The 18,323-nt window shown below is 40.4% G+C and overlaps 1 protein-coding gene across 3 annotated transcripts; it reads left to right on the top strand.

The window, feature by feature from the left end:
- Positions 1 to 413: 413 nt before the first annotated feature.
- Positions 414 to 17,983, top strand: CNIH4 (cornichon family member 4; the record flags this gene model as incomplete). 3 transcript variants are annotated; one of them, XM_082613259.1, is made up of 5 exons in its annotated part: positions 823 to 967; positions 4,419 to 4,487; positions 9,875 to 9,987; positions 14,559 to 14,699; positions 17,790 to 17,983. In XM_082613259.1, the coding sequence occupies exons 1-5, from the start codon at positions 899 to 901 to the stop codon at positions 17,815 to 17,817; spliced, it is 420 nt and encodes a 139-aa protein (XP_082469385.1). In that variant the 5' UTR covers positions 823 to 898. The 3 variants fall into 3 exon arrangements, with proteins under 3 accessions (XP_082469387.1, XP_082469385.1, XP_082469386.1); XM_082613261.1 differs by lacking the exon at positions 17,790 to 17,983 and having other exon boundaries at positions 414 to 967; positions 14,606 to 14,699; XM_082613260.1 differs by lacking the exons at positions 823 to 967; positions 4,419 to 4,487 and adding an exon at positions 8,575 to 8,864.
- Positions 17,984 to 18,323: the final 340 nt, after the last annotated feature.

The following is an 18,323-nucleotide window of genomic DNA, read 5'->3' as shown; positions in this document are numbered from 1 at the left end:
GATTTTTTTTTCTCTTTTACTCATTCTGTATCTCTGAGGTCCAGTACTTGGCATATACTAGCTGCTCAGAAAATATTGGGTAAATGAATGTATGACTTTGATATAGTTTGTTCATAGAGCTTATAACTCTTTGAAATTATCTTTTTTCTGTATTTAGTTGCTAACTTATTGTCTGTTCCTCCCACCCACCCACCTGATAAGAGCGGCATCTGTCTGCCTTATTCATTTCTGTATCTCTGGAGTCTCGAGCAGTTCTTAGCATATAGTAGTAGTGGAGTCGGTAAACGTGTGTTAAATGAATGGATAAGACAATATATTCAATTTTCAAAGATCTTAAAATCTAGAGTGGAGAGAAACATTGCTGTAACAGAGAATAAGCAAGGGATTGTGAAATCTCCGAAGAAATCGAGATCAGGAAGGGCAAGTCTCAACTGTCAAGCCAAGAGTGTTGAGGTTAGATGTGTGCTTTGAGATGAAAACCTCTTACCGTTCCCAAGTCAGGGGATCCAGTGGGTCCAGTGCGGAATCGAAAGAAAATTTAGCACATGGCAAAGAAGTTCTACCGCGTATCCAGAAGATTACAAGCGATCAGTAAATACTCGTTGACTAATTGCTTGTCATATTTTTGGAAATAATCAATCAGATTTAGGATAGAGACCCGGCCCACCGCTTTGATAGGTATTCGTACTACTGAACTACATTTCCCAGCATGCATCAGACTTACGGCGGTAGAGTTTTTGAAAAAAGAGACTACAACTCCCGGCATGCCGCGTCCCGGTGGAGGGGACTGTGTTGCTCCAACAAGCAGGGGCAAGGGCCTATCAGGGGGCGGGGCGGGGCTGGTCCGGGCACCAGAGCCAGTTTGACGGAAGGAGCGGCGCGGCGGTGGCGGAGGAGAATGGAGGCGGTGGTGTTCGTCTTCTCTCTCCTTGACTGTTGCGCGCTTATCTTCCTCTCAGTTTACTTCGTATCCTTGCCTGAGGCGGGCGGAGGCCGACCTGGGGTCTTCTACCTGAGGGAGTAGGCTGGGGGTGGGCCTGGGTGGGGGCCAGGGCAGGTGCGAGGGAGCAAGGCAGGCGGCCGGCGGCCGGCGCGGGTGCCCTGGGCGCTGGTCCGGCCCGCCGGACCGATGTGGCGAGCCCGGGCGGGAGGAGGACCCCGGCTGCCCAACTTCGCCCCTCACCCGGGGGTCCGAGCGAGCCTTTCTCTCGAAGCGCCCCGGCCCGGCCTGCCCGCCTCCACTCGCCCCTATGACGCCCGGACCCGCTCTGCCCTGCGCGGGGGCTGGCACTTGGCCTCCCCTTGTGGTCCTCAGGAGAGAGGGGTCGCGGTTTCCCCCCTTTTGGGTCCTGGAGAGATCAGGGTTGTGGTTTTTCTCGCAGCTCCCTTAGGCCGGGCCCTTCGCCGGATGCCGGGGGTCCCGAGAACGACGGCTCACGTCCCAGGGGTGGTCGCTAGTGGACTGTCCCGCGCTGAGCTCGGCGGAGGCGATTTGGCGCCTCTTGTCATTCTCTGGGCAACACCCCCGCTGCCCGCCCCTTTGTTCTCGCGGGTGTTGGAACTTGTAGCGACCTTTCACATCCAGGAGTTGACTCATTTCAAAAACGGGTGAAGCGTTTCCTTCGAGATGCCTTTTTGTAGGGAGCGTTGGGAAGGGTTTGTTTTAGAAACCAGCTGCAGCTGATTATTTCGGTTGCCCCTGTCGGTTGCAGATCTGTAAATTCAGTAAATATACACGCAATTTAGTTCTCAGTCGTTTATCAGCTTTTACACTTTTCTGTGTCGACCCATGTTTAAAACTTCCGTATTTTGTATCGCTGTTCGTGCTACAGTATTCATACTGTATTTTCCAGGCTAATAAATGGCCTTTGAACCTAGCACTCTAGAGGGCGTGTGGGCTACACCTCTACTCTCGAGGGAGCTTCTAGTCTTAGTTGTCACCCAACGATGCAATGCACAATCCAGTTTTAAGTAATTAAGTGTAAGCGAAGAAAAAACATGAGAAGCTCTGCATTGTATTTTTTTCCCTTGGAAATTACATGTGTCCCTTTCTGACAGAATTAAACTTTTTGTTTGCCAGAGCATTCTGGCTTTAGGATGGTTGTACAGAGTATGTTTTCAGTGTGGCTTCATACTTTGTTATGGCCTGGCAACTTGTTGAAGTGGGAAGGGACAGAACGTGGAATCAGGACTCCTTGCTCAGCTAGTTACTTGCTATTACTTCACCTCTCTAAGCCTCAGTTTTCTTATCTTTAAAATGGGGGGAAATGTTTACTTCCCAGTTAGGTATGTGCACAATGAGGGCGTGTTAAGCACCTAGCAGCACAATGCCTACCCCATGGCCGACGTTTAGTAAATATTGCTCTGCCTTCCCTCCCTACCCCGCATTGAACAGCAGTTTTTACTTTAACTGATGGTTTCTAACGAGGAGAACCCTGACTTTTATTAGGCTTGGCGAACCGATTGAAAGGGCAGCATCACTTAGGAAGTTTCGATGACCTACTTCTCTCGTGTGGCATAAGGAACGGGAGCTTAAGTTCAGAGAAATGAAACTTGGATTGATCTTACTGCAGTTTGGAAAACTAGTCTTGATAATTTAAAATAGCCTTCGCTAGGGAATTTCCTGACGCTCCAGTGCTTAGGAGTTGGTGCGCTCACTGCAGGGGGGGCCCCGGGTTCCATCCCCGGTCAGGGAACTAAGATTCTGCAAGCCGGGCGGCACAGCCAAAAAAAAAAAAAAAAAAAAAAAGCCTTGGCTTATACCAGTTTATGTACATAGAAACATGTTAGGTGGAGTGTTGGACTTAGATATTAAGGTACATTCAGGATGTGTTTTGATGAAATTCAGCATATTGTATTATTGTATTTTTGGATAGTTGTACTAGCTTAATATTAGAGCCAAGAGGTGGAAAATCATCGGGTATACATTCTGTAGGGATAAGAGTTTTTCTGGACTTTGAACCAATAAGGAAACCTGCAGAGAAGGAAAGGGGTGGATATTCAAAATCAGACACAGGCAAGAGCAAAGGTGCAGAGAAAGGTGTGTTCATGGCATTTCTGGGTGATGGAGGAATAGGCCATCTGGAGCACAAGGTTGATTTTGGCAGCAGCAGGTCAGGTTTGGAAAGGCCAGATTAGATTAGATTTTGGAGGGTTTGAATGTTAAGGAGAGGAGGGCTTTCATTTTTATCCTCTAGGCAATAGGGAGCCATTGAAAATTTTTGACATAAACAAAGTGGTGTATTATGAAGATAAGTCTGTAGAGTGGGTTGGAAACAGGAAAGATTGGAAGGTAAGAAACCATTAGGGAATGGGTTCATTTGGATCTGGAATGGGATACTAATTGTGGACAGGTGAAAGAGGGATTAATGTGGGTGGTGTTAAAAAGAAATGATTGATAGGACCTGGTAACGATTGATTGATTCTGAGATACGAAACAGAAGGTAGAAATAACTTTCCATATTTTGAGCCTGGGCAAGTGATGCTTGTGTCATTGACAGAAGTAAAACAAACTGGAGGTGGAACAATTTGTGGAGAAAGTGATGCTTTTGACTTTGGCTGGGTTGGGGTGATAGGGGGACTATCCATATGCAAATGTATAGAATTTAGTCGAGGACATTTCTTTTTACCTATTTTATTGGACATTTTCGAACATAAAGGTAGAGAGAGTAGTGTAATAAACCCCATGTTTCTATTGCTCACCTTCAGTGATTTTCAACATTTTGCCATTCTTTTTCATTTTTTTCCCAACTATTGTGGGGAGGCTGGGGGTGCATTTTAAAGTAAATACCACACATTCAATTGAAGACTTTTTATGTCTATCTGTCCCTCACATTTTTATTTGTAAGTTTATATTTTGTACTAAAACCAATTTTTTGTTTAAGTCCAGTATAATATATGTTTACTATGGAAAGTTTGGTTATAGAGAAAAGTATTTGGGAAAACAAACCATCTGTAATCCAACTTTCAAGACATAACCACTGCTAACATATGACCAAGCTGAGTTTATAGTTTTGTATCCTATTTTTTTTCATATCTTAAGTCTTCAAAGACATTTTATGGATATATCATAAATAAACACTATTTTTCTATTGGGAAATCAGGTTTATAACATTTAAACTGTTTATATAGGTCATATTTTCCATTTCTTTTGGCCACTGTTTGACATTTGAGGAATCCAGGTTGAATGTTCTGGTATGGGTCACATTAGAATTGTGCATAATAAGAGGATTATTTTGTGAAAATCACTTGCTGAAGGAACATAAATGAGAAAATTTAGTTGTCTAATAAATGAACTTTAAGGAAATAACTTAATCTTTTCAAGTCAAATCTAATTCTGCTTTGCAACTGGGATTGCTTTCTGAAACTTAAGTAGTTGTTATAAAAGAAGTCTAATAATTCCTTATCTTGATTGTCAGATAATTACATTGTCTGATTTAGAATGTGATTACATTAATGCTAGATCATGTTGCTCGAAATTAAACAAGGTAAGACATTTCTTTCCTCATTTTCTGGCATTGAAGGCAGTTCTCCATTTTCTGTGTTAGAGATAATTATAGATAGTCAACATATATGTATTTGATATTCATTGGAATGTTTGTGGAACTACTGTGCTTTGCAATATTTTTAGATCATGAAACTATACCAGAAGACCTAACTTGAAATTTTGTTTCTTTACTCTTTTTCCTTGTCCGTTTGTCCACAATGGACAACATCATTACTCAGACTAGGTGAAGGTTCATTATCAGTTAACTGTTTTTGTCTTCTGTGTCCAAACCCCCTCCTCCCTGCTCATGGGAAAAAGCTCCATCTGTCTTTTGTTGAATGAAAGAGGACCTTTTTGTGGCTCCTTGAGAAATGGAATTAGTTGATTTGTTTTAAGGCCATTTTACCTTTAGTATGTAGTCAGAACTTTATATTGGCAATAAAACTCTGAATTTCCCAGCTCGTCTAGATATGGGGAAACCAGTTGGTCCTGATTCATTTTATGAGATGAGCAGACAGAAAAGTTTTCTGGATATAAACGTTCATATAAAAATACAGTACTGAGAAGTGCTTTTTGGCTTGACCTAAAAATGATTCTCATGGGTCTTTTCACATCTTCAGTCTACTTAAGTTTCTTTGGCCCATGACGGAAATGAAGTTACACTTGGAAAATTAAAATTTCTAGTAAATTATATTCCTCCTCTCCTCTTCTTCCTTCCTCCCTCCTTCTCTCCCTCCCTTCTTCTCTCCCTCCCTCCCTCCCTTCCTTCCCAGTTGTCCAGAACATGGTTTAATACAGTGATAGATTTAAATAAAAGATTTTGTTTATCTGCTATGCTTTCAGAGTTCTTTTTTTTCTTGAGATATAATTGACATGTAACATTGCATTAGTTTCAGGCCTCCTCATCTTTATTTTATTTTTAATTTTTTAAAGATTGAAATTTAATTAATTTTAAACAAATTGAGTTCCTGCTGTGTGCCAGGCAGGGCCCCCTGCTTTTTTAAAAAATTGAGGTATGGTTGATTAGGCCTCCTCATCTTCAGAAGAATGATTTTATAGTGATAGATCTATCTAATAATATATATATATATATTTTCAGATGGATGGTATTTCTTTTTATATTTCTTGCTTACTCAGTATTTTAGGTGGGTATTTTGTGGGTTTTCTTTTACAAAAGTACAAATCTAAACACACAAAAAAAGATTACCTGGATTCTTCTGTTGAGAAAGTTACTCCTTCAGTTTGAAGTTAAGTAGTTTTATTAACGTTAATTTTTGTTTCTGTGAAAGTTATACTTGCATACAACTAAAGGCAGAGATATTACAAAGCTTGTAGTGAAAAACAGCAGTCCCTTCCTGACCCTTTTAAATCCTATCTGTCTTGCTTTTTAGGGGCAACTGATTTCAACACTTGAGCTGTTAATTTTTTTCTGATATTTATATCCATATTTCTCTATGTGCTTGCACTACTATTTCTTTTTCATTTTTTTTGGCCATGCTGCGTGGCTTGCAGGATCTAAGTTCCCTGACCAGGGACTGAACCCAGGCCACGGCAGTGAATGCCCAGAATCGTAACCACTAGGCCACCAGAGAACTCCCACTATTTCTTTTTTATAAATTTATTTTTATTTATTTATTTTTGGCTGTGTTGGGTCTTCGTTGCTGTGTGTGGGCTTTCTCTAGTTGTGGCGAGCGGCAGCTACTCTTCGTTGTGGTGCGCCGGATGGTCATTGTGGTGACTTCTCTTGTTGCGGAGCACGGGCTCTAGGCATGCGGTCTTCAGTGGTTGTGGCATGTGGGCTCAGTAGTTGTGGCTCACAGGCTCTAGAGTGCAGACTCAGTAGTTGTGGCACACGGGCTTAGTTGCTCCGCAGCATGTGGGATCTTCCTGGACCAGGGCTTGAACCCATGTCCCCTGCATTGGCAGGCGGATTCTTAACCACTGTGCCACCAAGGAAGTCCCTCCCACTATTTCTTGATTTATCAATTTTACATATTACCTATTGACTTCTGAGTCAATATGGTAGATTTAGTTCTTAGGTACCCCCTTCTAAACATCTCTCCTATTTTTCTATTTTCTTTTTAAGTTCATATTGAGTGTTTATATCATTATGATGTACGATTATATAAACATTTTTTATTGCCGAGCCTTATGGTAGACAGTGATCATATTTTTCTTTCTAATTTTCATTTTCTGCATAGCTTTGCCTTTTCAGATAACATCTTTAAAGCCCTTCAGTACTATTTTCTGCGTGGTTCAAACATGCTAAAATAATCTGTCAGTTGTTTTTTTCTAGGTGACATTTCTCCTCAAGACCTACATCCTCTTGCTATAGTCTGGACTGGTTGCTCTTTAGGCCTGTTTCACAGCCTCCATCCTGGGACTCCTGGTTGGATCCCCTGATTCTTGGAAATCACGTCTTCCTTTCTCTTGGCTTATTACCTCATTTTGCTGGAGTCGCTTCTTGAGATTTGGTGTGTGGGAATTAAATTTTGAGAACTTGCATGTTTGAAAATGTCTTATCCTTTCCCTTGATTGATAGTTTCTCTGAGTATAGAATCCTAGGTTAGAAAAGATTTTTTTTCAGAGTTTGCTTGGTCAAGGTCTTTTAACTTCTAGTGTTGTTCAAGTTGGGAAGTCTGGTGCCATTTTGATTTCTTATCCTTTTGATGGGATCTCTCTCTTCCCTCTCCTCCCACCCCTACCTCCATCCTCTCCAGAAGTTTTAGAATCTTAACCTTTATCCTTGGTTGGGTTTATTTATGGTAATCCTTGGTGTTTGGGAATTTTGCAGTGGTATACCTTTGTTTAGGCCTTTTTCACTCATTGTTTTGGGCATCTGAGAGGTTCTTTCAATCTGGGAAATTTTCTTCTACTTCTTTCTTTGATAATGTCTTCCCCTTCTATTTTCTCTCTTCTCTTTCAGCAACTTGGATTTGCTGGATAATTTGTCTGCTGGATTGATCTCCCAGTTCTTCTTTTTTCTTATTTTTGTCCCTTTGTTTTTTTTCTACCTTCTTGTTTTAAGATTTCCTCGGTTTTATCTTCTGAATTTTCTTGTATGTATATCACTTATGTCAGATTTTTAATTTCTGAGAGCTTTTTGTTCTCTTGGTTCATGCTTGACTCTCTTCGTTCTCAAGGATATCGATTATAGTAGTTTTGAAATTTCCTTCTGCTTCCTACATTATATCTGTTTTTTTCCAAGTTCCTTTCTCTTTGTTTTTCCCCCCTTCTTTCATATTGAGGGCTTTCCTCAATTTCTGATACATGGCTATCTAGTCATACTTTAGGGTAAGGCACTAAAGTACTCATTGGAAGCTGATTGGGTGGTCCAGGCTGTTGACTGACTGGTAGGTAAGACTTCACTGAGGGTAGTTGGTGTCTACCTTTTTTGGGGGTACCTGAAATAGCAGGGTTTTTGTAGGTGTTTTCTCTTGTGCCATTAAGTTACTCCAGATAAGAATCTTTCAAACTCCTGCCTGGGTGAAATAAGCCTAGTGCTTCTTACCCCTAAGTTAGGGGAAGAACACATTATTAGGGAGAGAAGAGAAAGAGAACAGAGGGCCTGGTACAAAGTTAGTATCCAAGTATAATGAGGTCAAGTATCGCTTCCTGAAGCTTTTGTTTTAGGTTTTTGTACATGTAAACCAAAATGCAGCCCACAGTAAGAAATCCAAAGTTTGAAAGCTACTTCTGTGTGGGTCTGATAGCATGGAGGGGAGTAGTAGTAACATCAGCTAACATTTATTGAGTGCTTACTTTGTGTGTGGCTTACATATATTATTTTGTCTGATTCTCTAAAACAACCTCATGAGGTGTAAGTATTATTATCTCCATTTTACAGATGAGAAAATCATGATTTAGAGAGGGTAGGTAACTTCCTAAAATTGCACAGCTAATAAATAGGATAGAGCATGAGTTTTACCCCAGGTTTATCTGATTTTGCAGCTTACACATATTAGCATTATGTTAAATGGGTTACACTTTAAAAATGCATTTACATATTTTAAGAAGTTCTGGTTGATTGCAAATTAGGTTTAAGGCCCTTCTTCTTTGTTTATTAAGAAAAAGTGGGATAACCCTGGTGGTGCAGTGGTTGAGAATCCGTCTGCCAATGCAGGGGACACGGGTTCAAGCCCTGGTCCGGGAAGATCCCACATGCTGCGGAGCAACTAAGCCTGTGCACCACAACTACTGAACCTGAGCGCTAGAGCCTGCGAGCCACAACTACTGAAGCCTAGAGCCTGTGCTCTGCAACAAGAGAAGCCACCACAATGAGAAGCCCGCACACCACAACGAAGAGTAGCCCCTGCTCGCCGCAACTAGAGAAAGCCCACGCGCAGCAACAAAGACCCAATGCAGCCAAAAAAAAAAAGTATCTAAGGGAATTTCCTGGTGGTCCAGTGGTTAGGACTCCATGCTTTCACTGCCCAGGGCGTGGGTTCAGTCCCTGGTTGGGGAACTAAGATCCTGCAGGCCTCGAAGAGTGACACCCTCTCCCACCAAAAAAAGAAAAAAAAAAATCTGAAATCTAAATGCAAGAGACCTGGGGCCAGTGTGTCTGGGCTTCTGTTATATAGCTCTGCTAAGTAGCTGTGTGACCTTGGGCAAGTTACTTAATCTCTCTTGAATTTTATTTTCCTCATTTCTATAAGTTGGGAGTGCCAGTTTGTGGCTCCATAAACACTAGCTATTAACTTCCATTAAAAGAAAAATCTCTACTCATAGGAGAGGAAAACTATTGGTGAATTGAGAACCTGCCACAACAGCTGTTGATATATGAGAACTAGAATATTGCACAATAAACAAAGAACATAGATAAGGGCACTGGGTGCTATAAAGCCAATAGTCTGGGATTCTGTTATCCTGGTCCATTATCATATTTGTTTAACTTTGAGCTGATATTGTAAGCTGTTAAAGTACTTTTTTTTTTTTTTTTGGTGGATGTGAGATGATTTCCCTCAGGGTTCTGGAGCTTGGAAATGTTTAGGGTCGGTATTCTGACCTGAAAGGCAGCATGTATGTGGATATAAACCATCCCAAATTAGAGTAAGAGGCTTTAGCACAGATATTGGAATAGAAAGTAAATAATACTCTATTTTTTCTCTAGTTGTCATTTGTACCTGCTTAGAGAATGAATCTGAATCTTTGCTTAGGATAAAATGTAATTAAAGACTAAGTGTATTATTTTTAAGCCGTGTCCTGATTTATTTGCACTGGGTAAGCAGTGATAGCAGTATGCAAACCTCGGACATCCGAGCCTAAAAATAATCTTGAAACACTAGCTTGGAAGTTCTCTGTACTTTCTCTGATTTAACTTCCAGTAACGTGTACATTCCGGAAGGACACAGCAGTGAGATGTAATACTGTGTTCTTCCCTTGCAGTGGGTAATTCCAGAATTGGTTGGCCATACTCTTGTCACTGTACTAATGCTCATTTCATTGCACTGGTTCATCTTCCTTCTCAACTTGCCTGTTGCCACTTGGAATATATATCGGTGAGTACAGTTTGTTTATTTATACATATGAGTACTGGTAGCATAAAGTTCACCCATTTAAACTATACTATCCAGTATGTTTTTGGTATATTTATAGATGTAAGCAACCATCACCACAGCGTATTTAAGAACATTCTCATCACCCCCAAAAGAAGCCCTATGTCCTTTAGAAGTCACTCCCCTCGCCCAGCTCTAGGCAACTGCTAGTCTACTTTCTGTCTTTGTAAAATAACCTGTTCTGGACAGGCATATCATTTAAAAGATGGCTTCTTTCACTTAGCATAATATTTTCAGGGTTCATCATGCCGTGTCATGTATCAGTACTTTATTCCTTTTTATTGTGGAATAATATTCCATTGTATGGCAATACTACATTTTGTTTATCCATTTGCAATTGGCGGGCATTTGAGTTGTTTCCACTTTTGCCTATTATGAATAATTCTACTATAAACATTCATGTGCATTTTTTTTCGTTAAAATTATTCTTTTAATTTACCAAAAGGCAATGTAATCATGTGTCTTTTTTTTATTATTAATGTCTTTATTGGAGTATAATTGCTCTACAATGGTGTGTTAGTTTCTGCTTTATAACAAAGTGAATCAGCTATACATATACATACATCCCCATATCTCCTCCTTCTTGCGTCTCCCTCCCACCCTCCCTACCCCACCCCTCTGGGGGGTCACAAAGCACCGAGCTGATCTCCCTGTGCTATGCGGCTGCTTCTCACTACCTATCCATTTTACATTTGGTAGTGTATATATGTCCATACCACTCTCTCACTTCGTCCCAGCTTACCCTTCCCCTTCCCCATGTTCTCAAGTCCATTCTCTACATCTGCATCCGTATTCCTTCCTGCGCCTGGGTTCTTCAGAACCATTTTTTTTTTTTTAGATTCCATATATATGTGTTAGCATATGGTATTTGTTTTTCTCTTTCTGACTTACTTTACTCCGTATGACAGACTCTAGGTCCATCCACCTCACTACAAATAACTCAATTTTGTTTCTTTTTATGGCTGAGTAATATTCCATTGTATATATGTGCCACATCTTCTTTATCCATTCATCTGTTGATGGACACTTAGGTTGCTTCCATGTCCTGGCTATTGTAAATAGAGCTGCAATGAACATTGTGGTACATGACACATGACTCTTTTTTTTTTTTTTGTGGTACACAGGCCTCTCACTGTTGTGGCCTCTCCCGTCGCGGAGCACAGGCTCCGGATGTGCAGGCTCAGTGGCCATAGCTCACGGGCCTAGCCGCTCTGCGGCATGTGGGATCCTCCCGGACCAGGGCACGAACCCGTGTCCCCTGCATCGGCAGGTGGACTCTCAACTACTGTGCCACCAGGGAAGCCCCATGACTCTTTTTGAATTATGGTTTTCTCAGGGTATATGCCCAGTGGTGGGATTGCTGGGTCATATGGTAGTTCTATTTTTAGTTTTTTAAGGAACCTCCATACTGTTCTCCATAGTGGCTGTATCAATTTACATTCCCACCAACAGTGCAAGAGGGTTCCCTTTTCTCCACACCCTCTCCAGCATTTATTGTTCGTAGAGTTTTTGATGAAGGCCGTTCTGACCAGTGTGAGGTGGTATCTCATTGTAGTTTTGCTTTACATTTCTCTAATGACTAGTGATGTTGAGCATCCTTTTATGTTCATGTGCATATTTTTGTATGGACATATATTTTCATTTCTTTTAGGAGTGGAATTGCTGGGTCATATGGTAACTCTGTGGTTTGACCTTTTGAGGAACTACCTGAGTGTTCAAAAGCAGCTGCACTATTTTACGTTCCCACCAACTGTGTATGAAGGTTACAGTTTCTCCACATCCCTGCCAACACTTTTTGTTGTGTCTTTTTTATTTTAGCCTTCTTGTTGAATGTGAAGTGGTATCTCATTGTGGTTTCGATTTACATTCCCTAGTGACTAATGACGTTGAGTATTTTTTAATGTGCTTATTAGCCATTCATATATCTTCTTTGCTCTATATGTTTTTAATTAATTTCTTTTTTATTGAATTATAGTTCATGTACAATATTATATGTTACAGGTGTACAGTATGGTGATTCACAATTTTTAGAGGTTATACTCCATTTATAGTTATTATAGAATATTGGTTATATTCTGTGTTGTACAGTATATCCTTGTAGCTTATTTTATACATTTGCTGCATATGTTTTTGATTAGCTAAGTTGGCATGATATAAATTATGCTTTGGGAAGATTTTTCTGGAAGCATTATATAGTATTGATTGGATGGAAAAGAGGCAGGAGGTAGGGAAACCAGTTCAGAGACGGGGGTGATATAATATAGTACTGGAATAGAGTTGTGATAGTGGGAATGAAAAAGGTAGGGCTAGGGCTTCCCTGCTGGCACAGTGGTTGGGAGTCCGCCTGCAGATGCAGGGGACATGGGTTCGTGCCCCGGTCCGGGAAGATCCCACATGCCGCGGAGCGGCTAGGCCCATGAGCCACGGCCGCTGAGCCTGCGCGTCTGGAGCCTGTGCTCCGTGACGGGAGAGGCCACAACAGTGAGAGGCCACAACAGTGAGAGGCCTGCGTACTGCAAAAAAAAAGAAAAAGAAAAAAAAAGATAGGGCTATATAAGTGGTGATAGGAAGGAAGAATGGACAAGAGTTTAACCTACTGCCTGTGAAAAATGAAGAGAGAAGTCAGAATTGAGTAAGAGAAAGTTTTTAAGGACTACTGAGGAAGTGGTGACACTCCTGTTAGATAAGCTAGCAGTCAGAGAAGGATAAGACTCTTTGAGACTACAGATGGTCCTCGATTTACAATAGTTTGACTTTTGATTTTTCGACTTTATGATGGTGTGAAAACGATATGCATTTCAGTACAAACTGTATTTCGAATTTTGAATTTTGATCTGTTTCTGGACTAGCGCTATGCAGTATGAAACTCTTGTAATGTTATAAAATAGGCTTTGTATTAGACGATTTTGCCCAACTGTAGGCTAATGTAAGTGTTCTGAGCATGTTTAAGGTAGGCTAGGCTAAGCTGTGGTGTTCAGTAGGTTAGGTGTATTAATTGCATTTTCGATGGGTTTATCATGATATAATACCATTGTAAATCGAGGAAAATAGGTATTGAGTTGAGATGCTTCCAGATATTAATTTGTAAATACCGTATATACCGTTTATTCAGCCATAGATGGGCTGCTAAGATTTGGGGGAGAATTTAAGATTTGTGAAACTCAGAGAGCCATTTTCATTTCACAGAAGTCATAATTGAGAAACCAAATGTGTGGTGAGAGTGAGGAACCCAAGGTTGGACTAGAAGAAGCTTGGACATGAGAGAAGGAAGAGGTCATGATCAGTGCTAGGTTAGGACATGCATGCTGTGCAGATGGCACAGTCGGGATGCGGAAGCCTAGATGCTTAAACTCACTGATCCTCTCAAAGTAACCCAATTTTCTTACCTGTAAAAGGAATCATTTCGGGAAGAAGGAGAAGATTATCATATGTAATACTATATACACAGTGGTATTTAATAAATATGAAATGTTATGTGATATCTCAAGAGGCCCAAGACTCTATAGTGTGTTAAACACTGTATCTTCAAGATTTTTTTTTTTAAGTTTGAGTCTGAGTCTGTGGGAGCACTGAGTTGAATTGGTCTGGATTTGGAACTTGGTGTGTGCTTACTGTGCCCTTTAGGTTCCGTATTGACTTTGTAGCCCTGTTCTCATTCCCTCAGTGTGGTCATACCTCCATCACTATAAAATGTACATCTCTTATTTGTCAAAATATTATTATTTAATTTAAATTTACATTAAAATAAAATTAATATTTTAATTAAATTTAATCTGTATTTTTTAAGAGTCATGTAAAGTTAGGCACTGTGTTTGCATCTGAACTCTCCATTTATTGTCTTAACTGAAGAGGAGTTTTATTTTACCACAGTAGCATTTATTCTAAATCATTTCTGTCTTCTTTAAATTGCTCTTTTAAAGTAGGTACCGTTTATTAACCATGCAGATTGAGACATATCTGTTGATCAGCAGGAGCACCAAAGATGAGGATTCTATTTGGGATATAGAATCTCTCTTTTTAGTATCGTCTGTGAAATGGGAATAATTATGTTTGACACAAAGATGTAAGTGTTAAACATAAAGACAACTTGCAGAGATGTTGTGAAGGTGAAGGGAATTGCATTAATTAAGTTAGAACCTTGTAGATAAAGAAGTTTCTAAGAACTTGATAAAGTTGGTTTGGTTTTGGGGCCCCCTTCATTTGTATCTCATGGAAGACAGCTATAGGTATTACCGATTCAGTAGTTTTCTACAGAAGATGGGTAAAAGGGTCTCAGTGCATAAAATATCCTTCTCTAGAGTGTTAATGTATTTGTTTCAGAGGGCAGAAATTACACCTAAAATTAATAGTATTGTATTTTCAAAGGAAGACTAAGTCATGGCCTGTGACATCATTATAATACCCTGTCCATTGGTCATATAAGGCTGCTATGATTGGTTCATTTCTGAAGGTTGAATATTTATGCTGATGATTTGATTTTCCTTCTGATGCGTGTGCATCCTTTAATTTACCAGGTTCATCATGGTGCCAAGTGGTAACATGGGAGTGTTTGATCCAACAGAAATACACAATCGAGGGCAGCTGAAGTCACACATGAAAGAAGCCATGATCAAGCTTGGTTTCCACCTGCTCTGTTTCTTCATGTATCTTTATAGGTGAGTTTACAGTCCTGGCGTTTTCCTGGATGCCATATGCCTGCTTTTGATGGGTGAGGTATTACTATACCGTAGGATTTTGTATTAACATTGCAGAGCTTTTGGGGACTGTGTGAATTTCTTGTGGCTGTGTAGATTTTGTATGTCATGTCACTGAATTAGGATTCCATTCTGTCTGACCTGGAGTAGAATTACTCCGTGTTATTAGTTATTCCTTAGCTGTTGAGGCTATCAACCTGCTTCAAACTGTCTCTGCTGTTCTTTCTCTCCCCTGGTATCCAGCTGTGAGGTCCCACTGCCTGTTATAAACATTACTATGTGTACCCCCAGAGAGTTTCCCACTCCTGGGTCTCCTGGGGATCGGAGCACTGGCAGCAGCTCTCAACAACTTATACCCACGTTGGGCTGATCTTTCTTGGCATTAAGGAATTTAGGTGTGATGCCTTTTCTCCGGGATGCAAGTGGTCTGTTTGGGTAAAATTTCATCAGTCTTCCAGTTAGATTGGAAGTAAGAATTAATATGAAGGATTGGCTATCAGACACTGGAAGCCTCATGCAGTCCTGTTTAAACTTACATTTATTACCTTAAGTTTTAGAGATAAGATGCCACCTTTTTCTTTACCCATTATAGACCCACAGAATACAGCAAAGAAGAGAAAAAGATTGTCATGTGTGTATGATTTGATTAAGCCTTTAAGAGGCTAAAAGTCAAGCTTAACTTTTGTATCCAAGCTTAATCGTATCATTCCTGTTTTTTTCTGAAGTAAATTTTAATTTTCACATGGGCATAAGACTAGTAGGAAAAAACTTGTACTGAACTAAACTTCTGTCACTCAAAAAAGTCCTAATAATTAGAAACTGTACAAAGATAAGAGTTTTTAAAAAAACTGCTATTTTGTCTGAAATAGCTTAGAAGTCAGAGCCATTTTAGCCTCTGCCTGAAAAAGCGGGCTTCCTAAAATCCTTTTGCTATGCTAATTCCACCCACAGATTAGATTGAAATTAGAGTTTAGGTGGTTTCCTTTTTTACTATTTATCTTATTTGCTTTTCTGTATTTTAAAAAATAGGACAGAAAAACCACGCTAATAACAGTTTCTGGTTCTCATACCGTACCTCATTGCTAACGTGCTTAATTTTTAATCCTAGCATTAAAGATGGAGAATAAAGAGCAAAATTTAACATTAAGAATACAATGATGCACCTATTCTTATTTTTATTACTTTTTAAAGTCAAACCATATGAAGGTACCTTTCCCATCATATATGTTCCCTTCTACTTGTCAGAGACAAAAAGCAAGGTGGTTACCCTTTCTTCATCCTTCTCTCCCCAGGTTTTATGCTTTGGAGAGTAAACTAGAGTGGACATCCCCTAGGTCTTGATAACGTGAGCTTCTTGAGACATCTGGGAGCAAAGCTAATGTAGTCACACTTTTGGGTGTCAATGTAGGATTAGGGAGCAGTATCTTGCTTAGTAAGACCCAAAGTCTTAGGATTTAAAAATGGACAGGAGTTTCTTACCTCTCAGTTGTTGAATTTAAAGCAGTGGGAAGATGGACTGAAGACTGGGGACTGGAGGAATCAGGAAGCAATTTTGGGGCAGGTTTAAGGTATGGTTCTTTACAATGAAATAAAAGGTAGGCAACCAGTATAACTGGTTTGCCTGAGTAGCTGCATTGCTCACTGGAGGCATCCTTTCTTTTTCTTTCTTTTCCCTTCCCTTTTCAGCTTGTCATTTTTAGCCATGTTGCTATTTCCTTCCCCCTTGGCGTTCCTTGTAGCTCAAGGGATCAGGATGGAAGAGTAATCGCAGATGTTCTTGTAACACTTTTCTCTTAGCTTTGGTTGCTGTTTTTAAAAAGTGTTTACTATTCTAAATCATCCGATTTCTAATGTAGGGATTTATGCTGCTCCTTCTGTATCGCCTGCCACCACTTGCATGGTGCCTTGCACATAGCAGACATTCAGGGTTTGTTAAATAGAATTAAAGGAAACAATTCCCATCTTCTTTAGAGATTGGTGGAATCTATGCCTTTGGTGTTTGGTTAGGTGCCAGCCTGGTGGAATCTGCCACTCCCTCACTGTGTGACCTGGGGCAAACTTCTTATCCTCTCTGTGCCTCAATTTCTTTATCTGAAAATGGGATAATAATAGTACCTGCCTCATGGGGTTGTGATGTGGATTAAATGAGATAATGCACATAAGGCACTTTGGTTTGTGCTGACCTCTAGTGAGCTCTAACAAAATGTTCCAAAATATTGGTTCCTGCCATTCATTTGTGCTGCGCACCGCGTACCCTTAGTTTGTTTAGATTTGGACAACGCATCACTTATACCATTAGTCGTGTAAGGGTACCTCTGTGTTTTAGTCATTTGATCTCAGCATAGCAAGGCTGAGTTCAGTAAAAAAAAAATGATAGTCTTGTTACTCTTGTTAAGTGTGGTGGTTTTAACAGAGTATTTACTGAGTGACCGCCATGTGTCAAAGACACTGTAAGGCACTGCGTGTGACACAGAAGGAGCAGCGCAGAATCCCTGTGTCAAAGCTGGGAGCCTGCTGATTGCAGCACGCGGGTGTCATCCTGGAGAATGAAAGTGGGTATGAGCTGAGGTGTGTGGCAAGAGGCGGGGCAACGGCCCTGGGCCGACAGGCTGGCTTCCCAGGAGCCTGTTGGAGCCTGCCTGGATCCTGAAGTCTGAGAGGAAGTTACTGGGTTGATGGGGGATGAGAGGAGGGGTTCCAGGAGCAGGAACAACATGTGCAAAGATCTCCATGGAGAATTAAAGTTTTTTCCTAAACACAGCTTGTTTTCTCTAAGCCAGAGCCCAGCAGTGCTTTTAGCTTATGCTCCCTACCGCCACCTCTACCCCGGTTTTCTTTCTTTCTTTTTTTTTTTTTTCTTTTAGTGAAAACGTTAGGGCCTCTTGATACCCTAATATAGATATTCTTTCCTTTAGGTGTAAATGATTGCTTTTGCTTTTTACTTAAATGAGTGTTCCTTGCTGAGCCTTAGGGATGCAAGTCTGGACAGACCAGACTCTGTAGGAACATTCCTAAGGAAACATTAGTAACATTAATTTCTTCTCTCCACAGTATGATTTTAGCTTTGATAAATGACTGAAGCTGGAGAAGCCGTAGTTGAAGTCAGCCCACACTACAGTGCACAGTTGAGGAGCCAGAGACGACTTAAATCATCCTTAGAACCATGACCATAGCAGTATATTTTTTCCTCTTTGAACAAAAAATATTTTTGCTGTATTTTTACCATATAAAGTATTTAAAAAACATGAATTGAGTTTTTGTAGCTTTCTGGTTCTCAACTTTAGCCTGAACCCCCAACATGTGAAGGTGTTTTTCATCATCTGTATGTTGAAGATAGTTATTTGTATGTAGGAACAGGACTGTCATTCCAGCCTTGCATGCCAAAGAAATAGAGGACATGCTTTAAAGGGAAAATGTAATAGATGAGCAAAGTGGCTCTTCAGGTCTACTGAAAAGTCAGAGTACAAAGCAATACTGTTAGTCTGGGCAAAGGAAGAAAGAAACTAAACCACCCTTTTGTCTATATTGTGGCAGCTTCCTGTATTTAATATGGTTTACAGATTTATGGGACTGTAAGCCAAATGT

Source organism: Mesoplodon mirus (assembly GCF_964341445.2).
Source record: "Mesoplodon mirus genome assembly, chromosome: 3".
Classification (NCBI taxonomy): domain Eukaryota; kingdom Metazoa; phylum Chordata; class Mammalia; order Artiodactyla; family Ziphiidae; genus Mesoplodon; species Mesoplodon mirus.
The sequence above is the reverse complement of the archived record's forward strand: the minus strand, read 5'-3'. Positions and strand labels throughout refer to the sequence as shown.